This window comes from Notolabrus celidotus, chromosome 16 (assembly GCF_009762535.1).
Source record: "Notolabrus celidotus isolate fNotCel1 chromosome 16, fNotCel1.pri, whole genome shotgun sequence".
Classification (NCBI taxonomy): domain Eukaryota; kingdom Metazoa; phylum Chordata; class Actinopteri; order Labriformes; family Labridae; genus Notolabrus; species Notolabrus celidotus.
In genome coordinates this window covers 2,870,964-2,894,877 of record NC_048287.1, presented here as the reverse complement: position 1 = coordinate 2,894,877, position 23,914 = coordinate 2,870,964, and the positions used below count along the sequence as shown (strand labels likewise).

At 41.4% G+C, this 23,914-nt stretch overlaps 1 protein-coding gene across 1 annotated transcript in view; it reads left to right on the top strand.

The window, feature by feature from the left end:
* The window catches only part of fam135b (family with sequence similarity 135 member B), a 106,222-nt gene that overhangs the window by 33,541 nt on the left and 48,767 nt on the right, over window positions 1-23,914 (top strand). The window contains exons 4-5 of the mRNA XM_034704706.1: window positions 11,636-11,775; window positions 19,978-20,048. Coding sequence (XP_034560597.1) covers window positions 11,636-11,775; window positions 19,978-20,048 — 211 coding nt within the window. The remainder of the gene's footprint in view (window positions 1-11,635; window positions 11,776-19,977; window positions 20,049-23,914) is intronic.

Sequence of the window (23,914 nt, the reverse complement as noted above, 5' to 3'; positions counted from 1 at the left end):
ATGCTTAATAATGCATTAACTAACGCTAATTAAGGGACCCTTGTTGTAAAGTGTTACCATTATAGAATTTAGAAACCTTTAAATGTTACTTAATCTCATCAGTTGTCAATATTCTATGCTATAAATCAATTGGAAAAAAAGACAAAATAATAAAATGTAGGCACTGACTGCTTTATTACAGAGATGAAAGGGTTAACTCGACATAAATACATGCACGCTTTTTTTCCTGTCACAATATTTGTGACTGACAGAGAGTGAAATGACTATGCAACATAATACAAATGTAGATAGTTTGCACTGATTGTTTTCTTTACAATGATAAGGGTAAACATAGTCACCACCTCCTCCTAATGCTCACTCTGAGCCAGGCTGATCACTGTTTTAACAGCAGCTAACGACCCTGTAGCCCGTATGTAATCACCAGACAACATCATACATTTTTAAAAGGCAGTAGCATATGTGACAAATGAGGAACACTGCTGCAGTGTACATTACAGTGAAGAGCATATCCATATTATAATTGAAAGGCTGCAGCCCTCCCCTCCCCTCCCATCCCTTTCCCCCTTTGCAGCTCCTTCAACAAGGTCATGTATTAAGCCTCTACACCTCGCAGGCTGAATCCTGAGCATAGCTGCACCAGCTAGCAGGAGGGAAAAACATCCATCATACAAAGACACAGGAAATAATCCCTGACCGTGTTCTCTGTGAAAGTATATGCTTGACATTTCAATTGTCTGTGCCCTTCAGACAAATGAAATGTGCCGCACACTCAGCTGAAGCATTTAATGACTGTGATTCACGCACAATAACCTAGTGAATCGGAGTCGGGATGCTACCTGGGAGAATTGGATTGCGGTTTACGTGCCTCCTATTGCAGGGACTGAGATACTCCCTCATTTAGTATCATGAAGAGCATGTGTGGAGAGTTTTGTGTGTTTTACAGATAGGAAGTGACGGGCACATACACACTCTGTTAAGAAGCAGATGTAGAGCACCAGAGGCTGTAAGCAGATTATTTCCTGCACAGAATCACTGTGGCTAAAGCTTAAGGGCATTTCTGCAGGTTTTTAATGTGCAGGATGTGATAACTCCCCCAGCACCTGTGAGAACTGCAGTATGCAATATGTAACCAGTGTGTACGGGTCTGAAATGTTCCTGCGGGTCTTACTCTCTTTGAAGATGAATGGCAGCACTAAATTGATTTCTAATCACATTTATGTCCAATGAAAACAACATGACGAGCATAGCAATCATATTATGCATTGCAGAATATCGTCAAAGTGTAAGCACCGCAAAGCATTAAGCAGATCAGCACTCTTTTTTAATGCTTTGTTATTTTGACATCTATGAAAGACCATTTATGATTCATTTTTCATTCCCATGATGGTTTGTCATGGGCCTCTGGAGTTACTTTCAATTCTGCTAATGTCACAATGAGAATACTATAAACTCTTCTACTATAATACATTACTAACTACATTTTTATTGATGCTGGTCCAGAACATTTATTTATAAAGATCTAGAGCTTCTAAGTCAAGGACAACCAGCATTTCACTGACAAGACCACGCCCCTGTTCGTTATAACTATAGTTATAACAAGACCTGCTGTAGTACGTAAATGAAACCACATCATTGAACATCAACAAACAAAACCACGCAATAGTACAGTTTTCAGAATTTGATTTAATTAAGTTAAAGGGTCGAGGAAAGGAGGGATGAGTAGGGGTTGAGGTAAAGGGGGACAAGTAGGGGTCGAGGCAAGGATCGATGAGTAGAGTTGAGGTTAAGTAGGGCTGAGTAGGGGTCTAGGTAAAGGGGGACAGGTAGGGGTCGAGGTAAGGAGGTATGAGCAGGGTTGAGGTAAAGGGAATGGGTAGGGGTCGAGATACAGTTGAGGCAAAAATGATTAGCACCCCTTGTGAAATCACATGGAACCCTTGATTTCTCCATGAAAATGACACATCCAAAATGATTAGCCCCCTGGCCAGTAGTAGTCAATAGTGCACCCTTTCTGAGCCACACCTGACAACAACCTCTTCAAGTAGTTCTTTACAAAGTTGGAACATGTCTCTTGAGGGATTTTGGCCCATTCTTCCTGTGCAAATTGTTCCAGCTGGTCCAAAGTACATGGTTTCTGAGCATGGACATTCACTTTAAGCACCCGCCACAGATTCTCCACAGGATTTAGATCTGGACTCTGTACAGGTCACTCCAGGACCTAGGTTTTGGTGTCCTTTAAGAACTGTTGGACCAATTTTGATGTATGCTTTGGGTCATTGTCTTGTTGGAAGACTCAACGATGACCTAAGCCTAGACTAAGAGCAGAGTTCTTCACATTATCCCTCAAAATGTCAACATAACTTTCTTTTTTCATGATGCCATGCACCCGAACAAGGCTCCCTATGCCTGAGGCTGCAAACAAGCCCCAAAGTATGATGCTCCCTCCACCATGTTTAACTGTGGGAATGGTGTTCTGAGGGGTTAAAGGACTCTCAGTTTCTTGGCCAAACATAATGAACATCCATGTGTCCAAACAGTTCCACCAGATCAAAGGATGGACTTCCAAAACTCATCTTTACCTTTCAAATGTTTACGGGCAAACCTCAGCCTGGCTCTGATGTACCCTCTTTGAGTAAAGGGGTTCTTCTGGGACAATGGTCCTAAAGCCCACTACGATGAAGACCCCTAACAACTGTGTTCTTTCAAACATCATCTCCAGAGGAGGTCAGGTCAGAAACAATCATCTTGGCAGATGTCCGGGGCTTCTTGCTGACATCTTCGACTGTTTTCCTCTCCAGAGTTCTTGAAATCTCGTGTTTTCTTTCACGCCCAGGTTTGTTTCTAACAGAGTTTGTCTCCTTGTACTTTACAATGATGCAACGTACAGCTGTTCTAGACACTGTAAAATGACTAGACATGACAGTATAGCCTTCCCCCTTATTATGAGCCTCAATTATCTTCTTTCTGAGCTCAAGACTGATTTCCTTCGTCTTTGGCATGGTTAGTAAGAGTAGTCTCTCTCAATAATGTGTTCGAGGGGCGCTGGTGGCCTAGCGGTCTAAGCACCCCACGTATAGAGGCTACAGTCCTCGTCGCAGGGGTCGCCGGTTCGATTCCCGGCCGGTCGACCATTTCCTGCATGTCTTCCCCCACTCTCTACTCCCCACATTTCCTGTCTCTCTCCACCTGTCCTATAAAATAAAGGCAAAAAGGCCAAAAATATAACTTTAAAAAAAAAAATAATGTGTTCGAGTGCCCTGTTTGGAGTCCCTTAAGTGAATCTCAATGCTGATTGGATGCTGAGGTGTTGTTAGGAAGCCAATTGACCGACAGGTGTTGTTAGGAAACCAGCTAACTGCACAGGTGGGGTTTGAAAGCAAAAATTCACAAGGGGGCAAATAATTTTGACCACCTCATTTTTCACTATATTTGATATAAAACAAAGGTAAAATTATTTTACATTCCAAAATGTACCAAAGCTACTACAGAGCAGCGGTGAATGTGTGATCATATCAAGTTTTATCAATGATGCAAACATTGGGAAGAATTTGAGGAAACGTTCCAGAATTTCTGAGGGGCTAATCATTTTGGCCTCAACAATTTTTTCGTCTCTTTGTAGAGTCTGCAAAAGCTACAATGAGAGGACAGGTGACCTAGCTAATGGTGGTGCATTGCAAATCTAGTGCATAGCAAAAGTGTCTTTTACGTCAGTTGTTCTGCACAGTTGCGGACCATGATGCTTCAGTCACTCTATGATTTGAAAAACAATGTTGCGTTCGATGGTCGCTGCAGAGTGGAGCTGACGCAGACAATAGTTAAGCCTTTGTCTGTCTGATCATGTAATCCTTCATCAGGTTGAAAGGGTTCAAGAACAACCAAATATCTAAAAATGGTCAACACTGGAAAGGCTTCTGTTCCCAGTGGACAACCAGCGAATCTTGTTCTTTACATTTCTAAAATAATGTCTTAAAGCTTTGCTGTGAAAAAACAATAAAAAGTCTATTTCAGGAGTCTGCTAAATAACGGCCTCACCTGAAACGTACCCTTTTACAAGGATGATGTCACTAAATACCAACAGAGTCTTCTTTCTGATGGTCCTGTTTGCTTTTATACGTCATATCAGTATCAACTTGTCTATTTTATGTAAGGGATAATGTATGGTCCTCATTCAGCTCTCCACCGCTCATGGTTTAACTTTCTTTGTAGAGATCGCTATCCTAAAGTTTCTCTCACCTGCTCCACTCCTCCAGAAGCTAACGTTTTAGCCATTAGCCACCAATATGATGCTAACGGTAGCTAATGGTTTTCCCTCACCTTACAGTCTATGGCAGGGGTGTCCAAACTTTTTTCAAAGAGGGCCACATTTGATGTTGTCAGAATACCTTAGAGCCAGTGGCTCCTACTGGGACTTAGGAATCATAAAAGTTATAGATGAAATCTCTATTAAATAACAATTATTTCACATTTGTTCTCAATAAATCAGTAACTAGGTAGTCCTCAGTTCTCCAGAAGCGACGTATACATTAGCAAACTTTATCTTCTTCTGGAGGAAAATGGTCGGGCAATGTCGGAAAAATATTGTATCATTATTTTCCTATGGCAGGATCATGATCTGGATTTCATCACTTCTTTTTCATGTTGTTTTTAAGACTTTTCTGACCAGCAGACAACATTTTAAGAACTAAATAATTATTTTCCTGAGTTCTGAACAATTCTTATGCACCAAATTTTGACTTTTCTGCACAAGTTCATAATTTTGATTTTGTCTTGTATCCTCTTTTGTGTCTTCTGAACTTTTAGTGTTCATCAAGAACATTTTCACATCATGATAAAAACATGAATTTGAAAACCTGTCAACTTTAAGAGTTCTTGTGATTCTTCTTAATTGCTGTCTTGCAGAATTCCCAGAGCTTTTGCTTTAGACAGGTAGTCCATATGAAGCTTTTTGAGACGTTTCTGGATTGACTTTAGTTTTGTGTGTGCGCTTGAAAGAAACTGCAAATGTACAGATGATTCAGAATGTGATTCATTTCTAATGCTATTAATTAATGCTATAAATAACACACTTTAAGATGGAAGCTTGGGGCCATAAATAAATGGACCTTGGGCCGCAATTGGCCCCCGGGCCATACTTTGGACACCCCTGGTCTATGGTGTCAACAAGCAGAAGCTAGATGTGTCTGAACTCTTTTCCGTGGATGGATTTGACATGACGTGTGATCAGTTTGTCTCTGATGTTGCTCATGTTAGTGGAAGTAAAGGCTGGTTTATACTTCTGCGTCGACGGACATGAGTCCGCTTGAGTGCAGTGTGGTCTCTCTGATAGCCGGTCGCCTGTTTCCGGCGCCGCTACGATCTCTGTTTACTTTTCCACAGAGATTCAGAGCGTGTTATGCAGTCCCTCCAGGAAGTTGCGATTTCGCGATCGCAACTATCAACGCAAATTGAACCAATCAGCGCGATTTTTTCGCGGCCTTGCAATTTTTTACAATCACCGCAACTTTCCCGCAAATTTGACCAATTACCTTAACCTCAGCCCCTGTATGTCATCGGTTTTGTCATCAATTTGACTTCCTTGGAACATAAACATTAGTCCTCCCTTGATCGGCACTTTTCAACAACAAAACACGCACAGAGAACGGGTGAAAAGAGAGAGAGGGGACAGCAGGCAGGACAAGTGACCATGACAACGTTGTTATTTATAGATTGAGGGGCTCAGTGTTAGCTTGGTCTCTACCTGCAGCAGGTGTGCTTTATGAACCAGCTCTCCTCACCTCCATGCATCCGTCTCATCTTCATTGAGGATTTTTACCCCCGGTGTGCGTTAGTGACACAGACACATCCACGGGGCGTCTGTTTACTATTTGATGTTTGACGTTGTTGCCGTGGTTACCGTAAAAAGCTCTGCGTCTACAGCTTGATTTAATCCAGTTTGGTGATACATCAGACACATTTAGTAAGTTTGGATCAACTCCCTGTCATCAAAGATGCAGATTCATTTCAGAGTGCAGTGAACTGACTGCGCATCAGTCGCTGCGAGGTGCATTCAGGGACCGTCGTAAATGTGCATTACAGCCCTTTCATGGCATTTTTCTGTGAATCAAGAGAATCAAAAGACAGTCAGTGGCCACATCAAGAATGTTTTCTAAAAACAACTGTAATTTAGCATATTTACTTGCCCCTGAGATGTTATTGGGGGACAAAAGCAGAAAAAAATAATCGCAACTTTCACCGCAATTTTTTCAAAAAGCTGTCGCAAATTCAGGCTTTTTGAGCCACAACAATCACAAACAAGTCTGGCAAAATCCTGGAGGGACTGGTTATGTTAATCTATAACTGATACATGTTGCTGTTTATCATACAGACATGATTACATGAAGAATAGAGAGGAGGAGATGAAATACACGGCCGATGTGTGGCAGATGATCCTGGAAGTGCTGTAAATGTGGGAAACGAGCGAACCAATCACAGGGCTTGTAATTCTACATGTAGTTACATTTTGGAGGAGGTGCACGCCAGCTACGTGCGTAGGCCTCTGCGTAGGTACAGGAGCTACGCGGACCCCTGGCGTGGGCGACGCTGTTGATTCGACGCAGAAGTATAAATCAGGCTTTAATCACTGCTGTCAAGGGGTTTTGACCAATCAGAATCAAGGTTCGTACACAACCCGAAGATCAGTAAGAAAGCCGGGTAATAATGCCAGCTAAAAACTCCTTACTGGAGCTTTAATAGTGTAAGACCTGTTTCCTGCTGACAAACCATGACAATAATTGTAGAAGGATCCATATTCATGTTTTATACATTTATTCCTAGAGCTCACACCTTACATATCCTGTAAATCTGTCCCTCTCTCTAACTGACTTGGCTCAACCCACAAACTCACCATGAGGTTTGACATGTAAGGACTATCAGAGGTACAAAGTGGACAAGAAGTATTGTTGTATCTGCTTCCTGTTACTGCTGCAGCTTTCTTGTTTTGCTCTCCCTTTGAGTTCAACAATCATTGCTTTCAATGCCAAAGCAGATACAGCCTTCCTTTCAGGCTCTCCTTGCTACATGATGTAAGGTTTGATTGCTCCTGTCAAACAGACCGGCGTTTAAATGATGCGCAGTGTGTTCAGGTGTGAAAGCAGCGAGGGCAACAGCAGCAGTAATAGTTTATGATTTAGTGTCTTTTGGCTCACTAAAGGGCCAACCAGCTCAAGAGAGAGGGCATGGAGGCACCTGGGGGAGTCCTTCACAGGTCAGACACAAATAGAAAATCATTTATGTTAATTCCTGCGCACTATTTAAAGTCTGTAATCCACCTCACTCCTCTGTCTCTAGACAGAGGGCAGACAGAAGGAAACAAACAGAAGGAGACATGCTGAAAACAAAAATGTCACATTTGTCTGACGGAGGCCACAGTGCTGACACAGAGACACAACTCCTACCACGCAGAGAACATACCCGCGGGGATTACGCTGCCCCTGTCACACATCCAGCCAGTCTTTGACAACTGTCACGCTCCCGCACATCCGTCATCCTGGCTGGGGCCGCTTGATGCTACAAGTAGTGACAGTATTATCAGGAGGCCTGCTGAGAGACGGAGAGTAAGACTGAGACGGAAAAGAGCAGACCCTCAGCAGGTGATGTTAGAGACCCTCATGACTCCCAGCTGGACTGCAGCTCTAGGAGGAGGGTCCTTTAGTGGCAGAAGTGAACAGCCATCATATTGAACACTAACAGTGCTCTCATTACAAGTACAGCATTGCAGTTATTATTTCCCTGTTCATTGGGCTCCACGATTATGGCCAAAATGATAATCACGATTATTTTGACCAATATTCTAATCACGATTATTAATCACGATTATTCATAGGAAAATCATCTGTATTTTTATTGCTCTACTTTTAAACAAACAATATGTGAACCGTTTTCACTGGAAAAAGAAACTTTAAATACTGCTGAGTTCTGCGAGTCAAACTACTTTTCACATTTTGGAGGCGGAGACCAAGTAAAGCACTGACCCTCTGATGATTGGTCAGCTTTCAACTTGACCACACCCACATGACCTCTGAACCTGAACCTGAACAGACAACAGCTCTTTACATATGACTTCTTCTTGTTTAACGTCCAGACAATGGCTGATGAGCCTTTTCAAGGGACTAGCTCCTCACTATGATGCTCTTCTTCTCCAATTGCTGCTGTACTTTATCTCTGACATGACTCGCTCTCATCTGTCCACTGAGTGACTTGAGGCTGCTGCTGCAGGGTACACTCGCTTATTATAAGCCTTAACCATGCGTTCGCCCCCTGGTGGTTGGCTGACTCGTTGAGAAAGTGCTTGATCAGATACAGTGGGGCAAAAAAGGATTTAGTCAGCCACTGATTTTGCAAGTTCTTCCACTTGGAAAGATGAGAGAGGTCTGTAATTTTCATCAGAGGTACACTTCAACTATGAGAGACAAAATGCTGAAAAAAATCCAGGAAATCACATTGTAGGAATTTTAAAGAATTTATTTGTAAATTATGGTGGAAAATAAGTATTTGGCCAATAACAAAAGTTCAACTCAATACTTTGTAACATAACCTTTGTTGGCAATGACAGAGGTCAAAGGTTTCCTGTAAGTCTTCACCAGGTTTGCACACACTGTAGCTGGTATTTTGGCCCATTCCTCCATGCAGATCTCCTCTAGAGCAGTGATGTATTGGGGCTGTTGCTGGGCAACACGGATTTTCAACTCCCTCCACAAATGTTCTATGGGGTTGAGGTCTGGAGACTGGCTAGGCCAGTCCAGGACCTTGAAATGCTTTTTACAGAGCCACTCCTTCGTTGCCCGAGCGGTGTGTTTGGGATCATTGTCATGCTGGAAGACCCAGCCACGTTCCATCTTCAATGCTCTCACTGATGGAAGGAGGTTTTGGCTTAAAATCTCACGATACATGGCCCCGTTCATTCTTCCCTTAACACGGATCAGTCGTCCTGTCCCCTTTGCAGAAAAACAGCCCCAAAGCATTAGGTTCCCCCCCCCATGCTTCACAGTAGGTATGGTGTTCTTGGGATGCAACTCAGCATTCTTCTTCCTCCAAACACGACCAGTTGAGTTTTTACCAAAAAGTTCTATTTTGGTTTCATCTAACCACATGATATTCTCCCAATCCTCTTCTGGATCATCCATATGCTCTCTGGCAAACTTCAGACGGGCCTGGACATGTACTGGCTTAAGCAGGGGGACACGCCTGGCGCTGCAGGATTTGAGTCCCTCTCGGCGTAGTGTGTTACTGATGGTAGCCTTTGTTACTTTGGTCCCAGCTCTCTGCAGGTCATTCATCAGGTCCCTCCGTGTAGTTCTGGGATTTTTGCTCACCGTTCTCATGATCATTTTGACCCCACGGGATGAGATCTTGCGTCGGGCCCCAGATCGAGGGAGATTATCAATGGTCTTGTATGTTTTCCATTTTCTTACAATTGCTCCCACAGTTGATTTATTCACAACAACCTGCTTGACTATTGTAGATTCACTCTTCCCAGCCTGGTGCAGGTCCACAATGTTCTTCCTGGTGTCCTTGGACAGGTCTTTGGTCTTGGCCATGGTTGAGTTTGGAGTCTGAGTGTTTGAGGCTGTGGACAGGTGTCTTTTATACAGATAACCAGTTCAAACAGGAGCCATTAATACAGGTAACGAGTGGAGGACAGAAGAGCTTCTTAAATAAGAAGTTACAGGTCTGTGAGAGACAGAAATCTTGCTTGTTTGTGGGTGACCAAATACTTATTTTCCACCATAATTTACAAATAAATTCTTTAAAAATCCATTTTTTTTTCTCATTTTGTCTCTCATAGTTGAAGTGTACCTCTAATGAAAATTACAGACCTCTCTCATCTTTCTAAGTGGGAGAACTTGCAAAATCAGTGGCTGACTAAATCCTTTTTTGCCCCACTGTATGCAGCAGAGCCTGCATTTTAAATATAAATATCACAGACGTTAAGGCTAATTTAATAGTTTAATAGGGGCTAAAATCAAGCTCATGATTAAAATGTGATTGATTGTGCAGCCCTACCTGTTCATGAAAATGTTTTAACGTCACTGAACATACCAAGGAACCCTCAGACATACAATGATTAAGGCATGGTCACACAAAAGGGTAGTTTTGCACTTCTAACAAACATTTATTTTGTACTACGAATTAATAATTTGCTGTAAGGATTGGATGTGTTGGATTTTGTTTCAGTGCCACTTAGAAATTTCAATTTTGGCTGCAAAACATGCCTGACTGAACTGAAGCAGGATGTCTGAAATCAGTGCCTGTTGAAAGCAGCATCTGTGCGGCACCATCCTCTCGTGACGTCAGGCTCAGGGTTGGAAACTCAAACATTGTTATCATGCCTTCATGGTTTGTTCCTGCAGGTCGTAAACTGTGTAAAGAGCATTATCTGGCACAGCGTTCATACTGTTTATGTTGGCGTCTATTTTTACATCACATTATCTACACAGCAGTATGATTGTATAGTCTGGGCATCTTATTTCAACATCAGTAATATCAGCCTGTAGCCAGTTGCTGTATTCTTTCAATTTTTTTTGAAGGATCTCAGTAAATGAATCTGTCATTTGTAGATTTCTGAAAAGAAGCGCAGGATTAAGATTTCTCATCCTGCTTCAGATCTGTATTCTTTACAATGTAGGTGAACATAGTAATAGGTTTGATGGGTGACCCTGATGTTGTAGTGTTAAGAGTGATAGATACTTTAAGCCTCCTCTTTTGTTCCTTTCCTTTCTGTTTACATGGACTGGTTCTTATGTGGGAAATAGGGAATTGGTTCGGTCATGTCACTGGTCTGTCCGATACTTTAGACACACCTTCTCTGAGGTGGGAACAGTGGAGGGCTGTTTTGGAAACCGCCAGCAGTACGTACTGATTTGTCCTAAATTCAGTATGTAGTATGTCAACAAGAGCAAAATCTGCAGCATGCCAAAACTACCCGGATGTCTACTGATTCAGGAACACTTCTCAGCATATTGGTGATGTTGGATCTAGCAGTCTCAGAATCTTTGGAATTTGGAGGGGTAATAATCTTGGACGATCAGGACAGAATCACTCTTAACACACCCCACACCACAGGAAAATCACACACCATGTTGTTTGCAAACAGCAGACAATCTGGCCTTTGCTGGCTTTGATTTTAAGGGGGAGATCGGGACAAAAATCTGCCCGATTATCCTGCAGTGTGTACCCGCCATTAACGGAAGGTGTTAGGACATCTAGAGTGTGGGGACATTGCATTTGAAACAGAGGAGACAAGAGCATCGGTTTTACTAATACACATTCTCAAATCCTCACCAAATCTCAGCACATGTTCTCAGATCAGAAGGTGCATACTTAGATCCCTCACCAATCCTTGTAAACATTCACAAATGTCAGGTGGTGCATTTCAAAAACTCATTATGCATTTTCAGATCTGTGTACATATTCAAAAATCTGGGCATGCACTGCAAATATCAGGAGGTGCAACAGTCAGATAACACGCCTTTATATTTCTGGTCACATCTTTGTGTTTTTACATGTGGAATTGTTTTGTTGAGTCTGTATGTGGTGATGCTGCAACCTGTCGCAGTGAAGTGTCTCATTGTGATTGTGTTGTTGTGTCTTTCATCAGGAGAATGCAGCTTCAGCTCGGCGGGGGTATACGACGGCACCGTGTTCAGCCGGATATTTCAGATCCTTTACAGGAACGAGGAGATTGCGGTTAATGACTGCATGATCTTCAAAGTCCACCTGCTTCTGGACGGAGAAAGGGTGAGTCATGCTGGTGACATTTTCTGCTCACTCACACACACAAACACACAAATGTGCTTCCCTGTTGAATGAAAATAGATGAGGAGAGAGCAGCGAATGCTATTTGGCTGCTCATATGTCAGCAGCTTGGTTGTAAAATGCATGACAGATAATTACAATGAAAGCAGATGTATAGTAGATCAATTAAATGGTCATTAGTTAATGCATTTTATCATCCACTTTTCCCTCCTACACACGTTTTAGTCCCTGTTTCTACCATCTGACACGAACGATACTTCCACTCCATAAGGGAGAGATTTGTGTCACTTAATTGAAGCTGTGATTTAACAGAAGTATGTAATGGATGAGTTACACAATTATGCAAATGAACAGTGAGCAAAATACCTCAGAAACCAGAGATGATTAAAGTGTGACCCATATATGATGAAGTCCGTGTAGGGTAGCATATCTGATCCATGCAATGTGACCTCTCCCGTACAATCAGAAATATGGAGTAAAGACATTTTTCTAATATGATTGAGGTCATATTTTTAATTCCACACACGTCACATGACTGATGTCAGCTCAGTATTTTATTTTTATGCTTTAATGACAGAGAGTGATGGAATGCCACAGATCTGGTAACACTCCAGCCAAATGAGGGCACATTTCCATATTTTATTCAATATTTATATATCATTTGTCATATCTGGACACACTGTATTATGTGAAATAAGTTCTGCTTTCCTGGTATAAAGCATATCAATATCAATAAAAAGCATACTTGCTCCAAACATGATCCAGATACTGTAGGTCTCAAGATGTTGGGGGTATTGGTGCAGTGTAACAGGACAGGAGAGCAGCTGCTTGAGATGCCATTGATTGGACTGTTTAATCAGTTCATCACTGTTACAGCCTTCCTGAATCAGTCGCTATGCATTTAGAAGTGTTTCAAACCTGCTGGGTAGCTTTGCTTTTAAAAGCTAATTTGAATGGCCTTTACTGAGTGGTAGTTGGGACTTGTGTCAATACACTGATTTGCAAAGTAATGGAACTACATGACCTCTGTCAGTAGATTGTTTCTTTTTTCTTTTTTTTAATAATTGTATTTTTATATGACGTAATATTCTGTAAATAGAACAAAACATGAACAGGAAACAAAGACAGTGGGAGAGCAGTGGGGACAGAGCAACATATCACACAACCTGTTAATACAACCTGGTTCAAAAACAAGTGTAGTCTGGATAGCTCATTTCTCCATCAGCACACACTGTACAGGGGGGTGAATTGTTTCATAACACAGCAGTTTTGAAGATAGGCGGGAACACTGTAGCTGTTGGCTAGGAGGCTCAAAGTTCGCCTCTTTACGTCACAATCGCTTGACAGCATTAATGTTGAATTCAACATCTCCAATATGGCACCTGTCGATGATCGGCCTCAAACAGCGCTTTAGAAACAGATGGGTGACGTCATGGAGACTACATCCATTTATTATACAGTCTATGATCCAAACAAGCCACTAATTGCTTATTGTAAGAGAGTTACAGGCTGGTTCCAGTTCTGTAGAGAGACAATGGCAAGAGGTGAATATACCCTGGATGATTGGGGGGGGGGTGTCACTGGGCTGACAGACACTCATGATACAGTAAAATAACTATAGCAGAATAAAAGTAACATTTTTCCCACTAAAACTTTGTAACAGTACAAGAATGTCACAATGAAGCATCATAATACAACACAATAAAGTAGACATTTTCAAATTTCTTTGTGTAAAAACTAGGGGTGAGCCCGACTAAGGATTTGCTTAGTCGAATCTGATTCATCAGATTTTGCCCATAGTGGATGAATAGTGGAATGTTTGTTGTTTTTCCTTATTGACCCAAAGTCTGCATGATGGTGACCGCATGACAATATTACACATAACCCTTTACAATTAAGAGACTCATAGCTTAAAGTAAAAGGGACAACAGAATATTATAAGTATAAAACTTAGATTTTTTAAATCTATATTGCAAAAACAACGAGGTGATGAAGGAGAGAAAACTCAAATAAGACCACCATCCATTAAACATGGAACAACGCTCCACTATAGAGTAAGGAATCAGGAGATATTTAAATAGTGTTCCCACAGAGGAGAGCAGCACTGTGGAGGGTAGTTTGTCCAACTTAAGACTAAACATTTGTATAATGTTCAAAATCAAACCTGAACCAGCTAAAGGGTTTTTAAATCTCTTAACAGAACCTTTTAAAACAGTCTTTCATCACGTCTTTGTCCGCTTGAGTCTTTTCAAATTGTACGTGAGGAAAACCATCGTGTGTACGGGCAGAAGTGCGCTCCTTGCTTTGTTGACTGTAAATCCTGTCTTTGAGAATATCCTCTCTGATGGCGTGGAGGTGGATGGGATGCTGTGGATTGTTTTTGAGGCTTCAGACAGCTTTGGGTATCCCTTCTCGTTCTTTTGGCCCCGTACAGTTTTTGTCTGGTCCGGTAATCCTTGATCTCACAGCCCTCTTCATGAAGCTGCTCCTCATCTTCATCACTAGTTTTTAGGATCAACTGAAGTTTTGTTTCCTGACATTTTGAGCTACCATGAACGTAGAAAGATTTAAAGACCAGCTGAGGTACGTCTGCTCCACAGGTCCCGCTAAATGGGAGAGTCCACCTTTAATTACCAGGGGAGATTTAATTACCACTTTAAGGAGATTTAACACTTCAAGAGCTGTTCTCAGAATTACATTAAATAAGTTTATATTTATATCAAAATAGGATATATGAGACACTATTTTACGGGAAACAGGAAAATAATGTAAAATTAGACATTGAGCACCCCCATGGTTTGAATGGAATGATCCACATTTCATATGCAAATATTCAACTATGAGATTGGCAGTCGACTAAGGCTCGTTAGAACGAATCGTCCAATATTCGACTATTTGGGGTCACCCCTAATAGATACTAAATATAACAAGTTAACTCACTTTCCTTTAAAAAGCCAGCACGTTTTTTGATGAGTGATTTAAGCATGCACGTTCTGTGGTTGTGACCCTCGGCCATCCTGTGGTAGATCAGACAGAGGTGCAGCAGTAAGGCTGTGGAGTGAAAGAAGAAACAAACCCCTTTGAGCAGAAATGTATAAAGAAAATGAAACATGGTCCTACTAAAGGAAGGACCCAGTTCCACATTTTCTAAACCTGTTTGTTTGAGTTTAAAGGCTGTTTGCTTCTCCCTGGACTCTGCACAGGAGCATGATACATTTCCCATCAGTCTGTGGATCACGAGTGATCTGAACTGTGGGGGTGATCTTTAGAGATCACAGATAAACTGTGATCCATTGCACCACTAAGTGCTTCTTATTTCTGCCTTAAGAGAGCGTTCTATGTTTCTCTGTAACTTTCCAGCAGTTATGATACCTGCTGAAAAACCACGCTGTCAAACACGCACACACAAAGAAGCTAATTGAGTTCAGCAGCCTGCCTCTTTAAATGAACGCTCTCTAACGCACACACAAATGCAAATTGCCTGTGCCCCCAGACTGCCCATGTTCAGCTGAAATGATCAGGCGTGTAAACCTGGCAGACAGTTATTGATGTACTGTCCTGGACGATTTCACTGTGGGCACGACCCTGAAAATCCACTCTGCCTGTTTTTGTTGTTGGGAGCCACCAGAGCTCAAATAGATCGGCAGTGACAGCATGTGACGGGCCGGAGGCAGAGATGTGGGGGAGTTAAGAAGGCCCTGCTCGGAGCTAATCATCCACATGATGATAGCCATGTGTCACACGCTGACATGACCCTGCTCGGCTGCTGATCTCTGCCATATGTGTGCAGTTCAGATGCCTGAAAGACTCGGCTTTAGTCTGATGCTTTCTCTGGATGACTCTTCTTTTAGAAGATTTCATTAAATGCAGACGTTCATGTTGAAGTCCAGATACAGACGGGCTTTAAGGCATATCACATTTCAGCCGTAAGCGCTCCCGGAGGCTCTCTGCTCATTAACCTTCGGAGGTTATCTGCTGCTCACAGCCACAGATAGCACGGACAGAAATAGCCCCTCATTTCCCCTGTGCTGTGTGCGCCTGAATGTATGCTTAATCAATCAGAACATCAATATGGTACAGGACTGCAAAGATTTGGATGTTTGCTGTACATGTATACTGCAAGGAGTGAAAGAGAATGATGTGTTTACAACCTGCATGTTAATGAGCAGCGCTGCACTTAGGTCTTCAAAAGGCTCCGACAGCAGCACGGCTCCTGTAGACGGCTACCTTTGATTTTCTGCTTTGGTTTTCAACTTGAAATAGGTTCCTCATTTACATAAAGTATGATAGTCTATGAAACACTGAACATGAAAGTCATTTCAGTCTATTTAACTCACATGAGAAGAAATGCTGTGTACAGTTCACTGAGGCTGTACAGATGAAAGAGAACACTGAGTGACCGAAACAGACTGATATCTGTGACGTCCGCTTCAGTTTTCAGCCCTGAACTGCAGAATTTGCTCCTCTCGTCTTATACAGCAGTTTGATTAATGGATCAGGGTTTTATATTACTATCAAGGTACCCCACCTGCATCAGTTTTGTGCATGGTTAAACTTGATAAACTCAAAAGGACACATTTCCCCTCGTCTCTACCATGGGGATGTAACAGTCAATTTCACAACATCAAAGTGTGTCGATACCATCGTGGACTTGTGACGGATGAAAGAATGGATCTTACTTGTAAAAATAAGTTTTGTGGATCTGTACTGAATGGAGGGGAGGTCCTTACAACTTGAGGAGTTTTTCATCAAGCACTGAAAAAATGATGTGTTGAATCTACTAAATTTTATTATGTCAAGTTGTTGCATGAAATACATTTATCTAAATCCAAATACATTTATTAAATTAACTGTACTTAACTTAATAAATATATCAGGATTTAGAGAAATATATTTAATGCACTTGACATAATAAAATTTAGTAGATTCAACACAACATTTTTTTCAGTGAGCTTACTTCCTGGAACTAACCATCAAAAGCAGCTTTTTCAAATTACAATAAAGAAATAAAGGTAACACTTTACAATAAGGGTCCCTTAATAAACGTTAGTTAATGCATTATTAAGCATTAATTAACAGTTTAATGATGTTTTAATAATCATTAGAATGCATTACCTAACATTAATTAACATATTAGTTAATGCATCAATAAGCAGTTAATTAATATCTACCGCTCAGAGTTAATTAATACATTATTAAAGCTGCTGTGAGGAACTTTTGTTTTGTATCGATTCTGGCGCCCCCCTTGTGGACAAAGTGATACCTCTTATCTCTTGTCCTATACATGCAAAAGGAGTGTTTTCAACAAAAGCCTCATCCTGTTGTGCTCAACTGTCAACTTTATCAGGCAATGTGATTATTTTCCATGAAAACAGTCAATTAAAGGCTGTTTCTGAAGCAAGATGTCCATCATCTGGACTGACACCTACCCTCCCAGGGCAGTTTCAGGCATTAAAAATTACAACAGAGAAGGTGCCAGTGTTGCTGCTGATGGTCTTGTTTGCTATTGAAGGTTATAAAGAGGCATCGGTATCATTTTCAGTCTGTTTCTCAGCCAGTTCAAAACTCCTCACAGGGCCTTTAAGCATTAATAAAAGTTACATAATGTAATTAGTTAACCATTAGTAAATGCTTTCTGGACCCTTATTGTTGTTCAAAGCTCTCCTCTGTGTGAGTTGAGATTTTATCTGTGATTATCTGTTTCATTGTTTTAAATAAAACGTGTAAAATTCTTTATATGTGTTGCTTCAACTACCTTTCATCTAATAGTGGTTCAGCGTATGTGTTACCCAAGGGATACATATGTTACACTTTACAATAAGGGTCCAAAAAGCATTCACTAATGGTTAACTAATTACATTATGTACATTTTATTAATGCTTAATAATGTATTAATTAACTCTGAGCAGTAGACATTACTTAACTGCTTATCGATGCATTAACTATTATGTTAATTAATGTTAGGTAATGCATTATAATGATTATTAAAACATTATTAAACTTTTAATTAATGCTTAATATTGCATTAACTAACGTTTATTAAGGGACCCTTATTGTAAAGTGTTACCGAAATGAATAATCAAACACTCCATGGAGCTTCATGGCACAGTTTGTATGTGCAAGGGTTGAGCCTAACACGGACTTTCCACCAGATCCATGTCCGGCCCGTCTATTCTGTGTTACCTGTTTTATTTTGTAGTTCTGAATCCTTGTGTTTCCTGTTTTATTTTGTAGTTCTTAATCCTTGTGTTTCCTGTTTTATTTTGTAGTTCTTAATCTTGTGTTTCCTGTTTTATTTTGTAGTTCTGAATCCTTGTGTTTCCTGTTTTATTTTGTAGTTCTGAATCCTTGTGTTTCCTGTTTTATTTTGTAGTTCTGAATCCTTGTGTTTCCTGTTTTATTTTGTAGTTCTGAATCCTTGTGTTTCCTGTTTTATTTTGTAGTTCTGAATCCTTGTGTTTCTTGTTTTATTTTGTAGTTCTGAATCCTTGTGTGTCCTGTTTTATTTTGTAGTTCTGAATCCTTGTGTTTCCTGTTTTGTTTTGTAATTCTGAATCATTGTGTTTCCTGTTTTGTTTTGTAGTTCTGAATCCTTGTGTTTTCTGTTTTGTTTTGTAGTTCTGAATCCTTGTGTTTCCTGTTTTATTTTGTAGTTCTGAATCCTTGTGTTTCCTGTTTTATTTTGTAGTTCTGAATCCTTGTGTTTCCTGTTTTATTTTGTAGTTCTGTATCCTTGTGTTTCCTGTTTTATTTTGTAGTTCTGAATCCTTGTGTTTCCTGTTTTATTTTGTAGTTCTGTATCCTTGTGATTCCTGTTTTATTTTGTAGTTCTGAATCCTTGTGTTTCCTGTTTTATTTTGTAGTTCTGAATCCTTGTATTTCCTGTTTTATTTTGTAGTTCTGAATCCTTGTTTCCTGTTTTATTTTGTAATTCTGAATCCTTGTGTTTCCTGTTTTGTTTTGTAGTTCTGAATCCTTGTGTTTCCTGTTTTGTTTTGTAGTTCTGAATCCTTGTGTTTCCTGTTTTATTTTGTAGTTCTGAATCCTTGTGTTTCCTGTTTTATTTTGTAGTTTTGTATCCTTGTGTCTCCAGTTTAGTTTTGCATCTTGGTGAAGCACAGCCACTGTGTTTTTTCAAGTGTGTGAAGACTTATGTGGTGATGTTGATGATGTCATACGCAGCGTCCCTCTGTCATAATAATAATAATAATAATAATAATAATAATAATAATAATAATAATAATAATTTTAAACTTTATTTATATAGAATTTTTCTTAACAAGGTTACAAAGTGCTTCACAACAAAAAAGCTGAGAATTTCAAAGTATAAAAAACAGTTCAAACAGGGGGGAGAAAAAAGACAGAAGCAAAACAAGACATCTGAATGCAGAGCAAATTCAAGAATTAGGGGTGGAGAAATGCCTTCTTATATGAAAATGTATTTAGTGAGGATTTAAAAGGAGTTCAACTTGTGGACTGTCTAATCATCAGTGGCAGGGAGTTCCACAGTCTTGGAGCTCTGATTGAAAAGGCCTGGTCACCTTTTGTTTTAAGGCGGGACCTTGGCACAACCAGCAGAGATGCATCCACAGACCTGAGGGTCCTCCCAGGCACATAGAGGGTTAAAAGGTCTCTTAAATTGTTTGGAGCTTCTCCATTTAAGATTTTGAAAGTAATCAATAAAATCTTAATATCGACACGATAAAAAAATGGCAGCCAATGTAAGCTGGCGAGGACAGGAGTGATGTGTTGATATTTTGATCTGTACACTCCAAAGTTGTTATTTGGACATGGATATTAACTCAATAAAATTGATCCACATATAACTAAAACAACATTAATCATTCTGATAACTCAATCATTAATTGTTGGTTCAACTAAATATCTGGTTTTGAGTGCTGTACCCTTAATGGCTATGAGTTAGAAGTACTGTTCAGGTTTACAGTGCAGGAACTGGGATCGAACTGCCGCTTGGGAGATGACCGACTCTACACACTAAGCCACAGCCGCCCCAAGCTGCTCTTATAAATGTGTTGTTGATTTAATATTTGTGCTTCTTAACTCATTGGTTATTGATGCTTTCATTATTTTGAGTGCATTTGTTTGTGTCCACTGGAAAGTTTCAGGTGTATGAAATCTGCTCTAGAAATAAAACTGAACTGAATCCTGTGAATGGTTTTACAGGTGGAGGAAGCGCTGAGTGAGGTGGACTTCCAATTGAAGCTGGATCTTCATTTCACAGACAATGAGCAACAGTAAGTTTTGAGTTTCAAGTTGCGTGTGTGTGTGTGTGTGTGTGTGTGTGTGTGTGTGTGTGTGTGTGTGTGTGTGTGTGTGTGTGTGAAAAAGAGAGAGCATGTTTGTGTTTGAGGGGGAGAATGCTAGACTTTCCTCCTGGTGCAGCTTTTATGCAAGAGTGAGAATGCAAACTAGGCATGAATAAGGGCTATTATGTCCTTTGGCTCATAGCCATCTCTTCAAGCACCTGAACACTTTGGTGCTTGCAGAACATGATTGCTGTCATTTGTCTGCCTGCTCTGGACAAATAAAGGAAGAATTGATGGGCAGTTTGCATTAGCACAAACACCTAAAGGTGAAGCTTCGCTCTCATGTTCACCAGAAACTGCACATCAGTGAAGAGCACTTAGTCTTATGTTGTGTTAAAACTCTAAACTCACAGGTTGTGTCATACCTGTGTGATTATAGGACTCTTAAACCCTGAGCACTACTTGCTTCAGTTCTTAGTCTGTTTCTACAGAGTATCTACAAGGTCTCCATTACCATTCCAGTCAAGACGTAGATTCTTCCCTCAGACTCTTTCTCTCACACATAGAAATGTACTTAATAGTTTTGGATTATTCTTGAGCAGCAGAGACATCTTTTTAAGAGTCTAGCAAAAGGCAGAAAGATATGTCAGGGATAACTACACATCCTTAAACAAAGAGCTGCTTTCTGCTGCACCGAGGGACACACCGTTGTTGGAGGACCTCTCTGAATGCCTGGTCCTCGCGTGTTCGTTTGATGAAGAAAATAGGAGGAGGTATTGAAGTTTCAAAAATCAGCTTTATTCTAAACACCAGTAGAAATTGCAACGTGTACAGAGCTCTGGGTCTGACTATCGTGTCCCTGATCAACAACAGTGCTGTTCAGTTCGCGAAGTCTGAACTGACTACTTTTTCCCTGACCCAGTATTTATTAACACATAGGATGAATTTGAATTGTGCATAATTTGAGGGCGTTGCCTCCCCCTCATTGGCCCGAGGCGCGTCCACGTCCTCCTCGTTCTGACTCCCATCATACTCCTCAAGGCCTGAGAAGTTGTCCTGAAACGTGAAAGTTAGCGCACACACATTCCTGTCTACCCTCAAGGATAACGTTCTCTCATCATTCACCAATGCACATCAGCTACGTGTGGTCTGCCACCCTTAATTCCTGGGATACTGAACCTATGTCTGCTGATGCATGGAATTCTCCCAAGGCCCTGGCTCCTGTTTTTTGCTACATTACGTCTTACTTTTGATATGTCGTTGTGACTACGACCTTCAGGTCCTTCTTGTTGTTATGGTTTTCCGCTATCCAGACATGCAGTCATGGCGTTCTTTGGTTCTCAGTACTTTTCCACTCTCTCAGATGTTCAGGGTGACAGAGGCCTCAATACTGTACAGGTCTCAGTTCTCCGTGGTGCCAAGCTGCATGGTTTCAGTACACGCTATATTTGTATCTAAACACTCGTGATGATTAGTATATTTGGCTTTATGAGTAAAATTAATATGATATAATATGATTAAGTAAATGAATGTGATTGAGTAAATAGTGACAATTGTGAGTATGTAAGAGTGAGGTGTGGAGTCCCATATCCACAAGTCCCCCTCTTGGTCTCAGCTCCCTGAGACCAACAAACCAGGACTTCACACGGAATCCCCATGCGGAGCCACTGCCAGGGTGTAGGCACCTCTGCGACAATGCCCAAGTTCTGGTAGCGCAACCATCTGGTAGCGAGCGTGGGGTCCCTGCTTCTCAAATGCGGCAACGATGGTGTGGTTCCAGAGAGACCTAATACAGGGAATACAACAGCATCCAACCAACACCACCACACACAACATACCAGCCAGGGAAACACCCATCGAGACGAGCACTCCTTTCCACTTACCCAACCACCAAGCTTCTTGGTGTCCCACCCCTGCAAAGACCTTTTTTAAGGTGTCTTTTCTGGAATCTCTCGTGGTCACTTGGTGAGGTTCCACGGACTTGTCGTCACTGCAAGATATTTCAGGGGAGGGAATACAACAACAACAACACGACATAACAATCAATATAGTGAGAATTAATTAATATTAGGCCAAAATAGCGCCATCTAGTGGAGTTACCTTCCATGTAGCTGAGCAGAACTTCTCTCAACGTAAGTTGTTTTATGCCTTCACACCTAATGACTCTACACTCTTAGTGTTAGCGAAGCTAAATAATAAAATGTCTCCTTTTTCTACCACCCAGGAACAGTTTATGCTTGTTCTTTCAGAACCCTGCGAATGTCTGCTCGGGTTCTCGCAGGAGGGTCTGCTGCAGCACACAATGACCAATGAAACCAGGTGTTTCCTTTCCCCTTAAGTCGAACTGCGTGAGTTGTCCTCTCCGTCACCTGAAAGGGCCCTGTCCATCTAGGTTCCGTCCACTTCCGTTTGATGACCTTCAGGAGCACCCACTCAGCGTCGGTCGGGGGAAGCGGCTTCTCCTCACCCCCTCTGATCTCTGCGATCTGGGCGGAAAATGCTGAACCAAGGGCCGTGAGCTGATCATAATATGGCTTATAGGCCAAGAAAGGAGTTTACTGTGCTATAACAACACCAGCTCCTGGTCCAGGAAACTGCTGTCCACATATAAGTTCATATGGTGTGAATCCTGTCCGCAAACTAACTGAGCTCCTCACTGACATCAAAGCCAGTGGGAGAGCATCCACCTAGCTAAGTTTGCTTTGTGCACACACTTTGCTGATTTTACCTTTTAGGGTCTGATTCATTCTTTCTACCTTTCCCTGAGACTGTGGGTGATACACAGTTCCAAAGGCATGTTTTAGACCCAGCTGGGCTTCTACTGCTTGTAGATGTTTATTTTTAAAATGTGTGCGATTATCAGATCAAATCTTTTTAGGGAAACCATGTGTGGGAATGTAGTGGTTAATCAAAAACTTCACTACTGTTTGTGCATCCTCTTTTTTAGCGGGTACAGCCTCAGGCCAGCCGGTGTATGCATCCACCGCCACCAGGAGGTATCTGTACCCTTTCACCCGATCAATCATGTCTGTTCTCTGTTGCGTCTAATGTTACACTCACATATGACCACACCTGTCTCTCCCCCCCCTTTTTTTGAAAAAGCACCGCATTGACTGAGTGTGGTTTTTCAGAAACATCCAAACAGAAGGGTAAGGTGTAATCAGGAACTGCCAAGGCGGCTGTGTGCGAGAGAACCTGCTTTAGTGTGATAAAACTTTGTTCAGCGACCACGTCCCAAATTAATGATGCAGCGAGATTACGCATGCCTTGCTCATTAACCATAGCACGCAAAGGGGCTGTCAGCTCCGCATACTCCGGCACAAAATGACGACTGTAGCCTGTAAGGCCCAGAAATGAAAGCATTTGCTTCACGGTTTGTGGCTTAGTATGATGCAAGATAGCATCCTTGTGGGCAGGAGACACCCCTGTTCCTTTGTGAGAGACTACCCTGCCCAGGAAAGACACAACTTGTCTGCAGCATTGTAGCTTTTTCTGTGAAACTTTGAAACCGACTTCTAGCAATCTGCGCAATACTACATCCGTAGCAGCGAGGCAATCTTGTGCTGTGGGGGACGCAATTAACAAATCATCAACATACTGCACCAACACCGAGCCCAGTGGTAGGGGAAGATCGGTCAGCAAGTTTCTGAGTACATGATTAAAAATGCCGGGTGACAACACAAACCCCTGCGGCATCCTCGTGTATGTCAGCTGACGACCCGCATACGTGAAAGAAAAAATGTCACGCAGCGAGGGATCGAGCGGAAGACAGAAAAATGCATTAGCCAGATCTATACAACTGAACCATTTGTGCTCAGGGGCGACAGCAGACAGTGCTGTATATGGATTGGGTA